The 1,784-nt window shown below is 45.0% G+C and overlaps 1 protein-coding gene across 1 annotated transcript; it reads right to left on the reverse strand.

Moving 5' to 3' along the window:
• ZNF239 (zinc finger protein 239) lies at positions 1 to 1,403 on the reverse strand. Its single transcript, XM_012809421.2, has one exon. It carries the CDS (start codon positions 1,386 to 1,388, stop codon positions 6 to 8), a length of 1,383 nt encoding a protein of 460 aa, XP_012664875.1. The 5' UTR covers positions 1,389 to 1,403; the 3' UTR covers positions 1 to 5.
• Between the last annotated feature and the right edge of the window lie 381 nt (positions 1,404 to 1,784).

Below are 1,784 nucleotides of genomic sequence, written 5' to 3' on the forward strand. Positions count from 1 at the left end.
ATCCTTTAATGGGGATCTTTCTTGTGAACCCGCTGGTGAATGTGCAGGTTGGAGCTCTGGCTGAATCCTTTTCCACACTTGCTACACTCATAGGGCTTCTCTCCAGTGTGCACCCTCTGGTGGATGAGGAGTTTGGAACTCTGGCTAAACCCTTTCCCACACTTGCCACAGTGATAGGGCTTCTCTCCAGTGTGGACTCTGAGATGGATGCGAAGATCTGAGCTCTGGCTGAAGCCCTTCCCACACTCGTAGCACTGGTAAGGCTTCTCTCCTGTGTGGATGCACCGATGAATGTGGAGGTTTGAGCTCTGACTGAAGCCCTTCCCACACTCAGCACACTTGTAGGGTCTCTCTCCTGTGTGGACACGCTGGTGGATATGCAGGTTTGAGCGTTGACTGAAGCTCATACCACACTCTCCACACTCATAGGGCTTCTCCCCAGTGTGCACTCGCTGGTGGATGTGCAGTTTGGAGCTCTGACTAAAGCCCTTCCCACACTTGTCACATTTATAAGGTTTCTCACCTGTATGGACTGCATGATGAATAAGCAGACTTGAGCTCCTAGTGAAGCCCTTCCCACACTTGTCGCACTTGTAAGGTTTCTCATCCGTGTGGACTGCTTGATGGATAAGAAGACTTGAGCTCCTGGTGAAGCCCTTCCCACACTGCTCACATTTGTATGGTTTTTCTTCCGTTTGGTCTCTCTGATGAAGCAGCAGCTTTGAGCTTTGACTGAAGTCCTTATGACGCTGAACACATTTGTAGAGTTTCTCTGCAGTGTGGATTTCCTCAGATGGATGAGCACCTTGGTTAAGTAATTCCCCATTGTCATTACGGTTACATGGTTTCTCCTCTGCACAAATTGTCTGCTGACTACAACTGACCAACCGTGATTTCCATCCATAAATGTCTTTGCAGTTACAGTCAAAGGGATCCAAAGAGTCTTTCAACTGGCCATTCTGGTGAGCTGCTTCACCACTGGACAATGGTGAGTCCAGTTCTGTTATATCAGACACAGGTTTAACTTGAAGGTTCTCTGAACAATGATCCATGGGAGAATTTCCCCCACTTATCACTTTGCTCTCAGTGCTTTCTTCAGTTACAAAGAGACGTTTGCTATCCTGAGCATCCTGAGGCTCATTCTTACAGGCCTTCGCTGAAGAGTCTTGTGTGGCCATTTGGCTTCGAGCTTTCAACGACAAATATTTTTCACTTTCAGTGTTTTTGAAATCATGACTTTGAAGAGTCACCACACTGTTCTTTCTGGAAGTATGAGAAGAGGCTTCTCCCTCCTTTTGACAAGTGGGGAGACCTAGTTCAGGCTCCCCATATACTTCCCCTTGAAGATTCACAAAATCATCCTGACTACCAGTTATTGTACTGGTCATTTCTTCCAGAGTCAGCCAGCGGGAAAGCTCTTATGACAGATCCTGAAGTCTTTTCTCTTGAAGATTCTCCACAGAATTTTCATTCAAGTTTCCTAGGGAACAAAGAGAATTTAGCAATAAGAACAGAGGGCAGATTTCAAGAATATAGAACAGGAGTGCCTACAATTTAGGAACCAGGAAAAAGTTCAACTTGTCCTTATAGTGTTGTCCTTTGGGTTAATGTCAGAAGGAGAGAATAAGTGGGTACAGAAGACACAAATTTTCTCTCTGCTTTTAAGCACTGCCAACAGAAGTATTCCTTTCTTAATCCTGGAAAGGCCTACGAATCCTATACATTGCCACAAATAATGTTCTACTTCATTTCCCTTTATTTTATTTTAATTTACATTTAGTTGG

This window comes from Otolemur garnettii, unplaced genomic scaffold (assembly GCF_000181295.1).
Source record: "Otolemur garnettii isolate 467f Iridium unplaced genomic scaffold, OtoGar3 scaffold00105, whole genome shotgun sequence".
NCBI classification, from domain to species: domain Eukaryota; kingdom Metazoa; phylum Chordata; class Mammalia; order Primates; family Galagidae; genus Otolemur; species Otolemur garnettii.

Bases quoted from the DNA above. Each gene is read 5' to 3' on its own strand.
- ZNF239 (XM_012809421.2), bottom strand. From the start codon at position 1,388: ATGACCAGTACAATAACTGGTAGTCAGGATGATTTTGTGAATCTTCAA.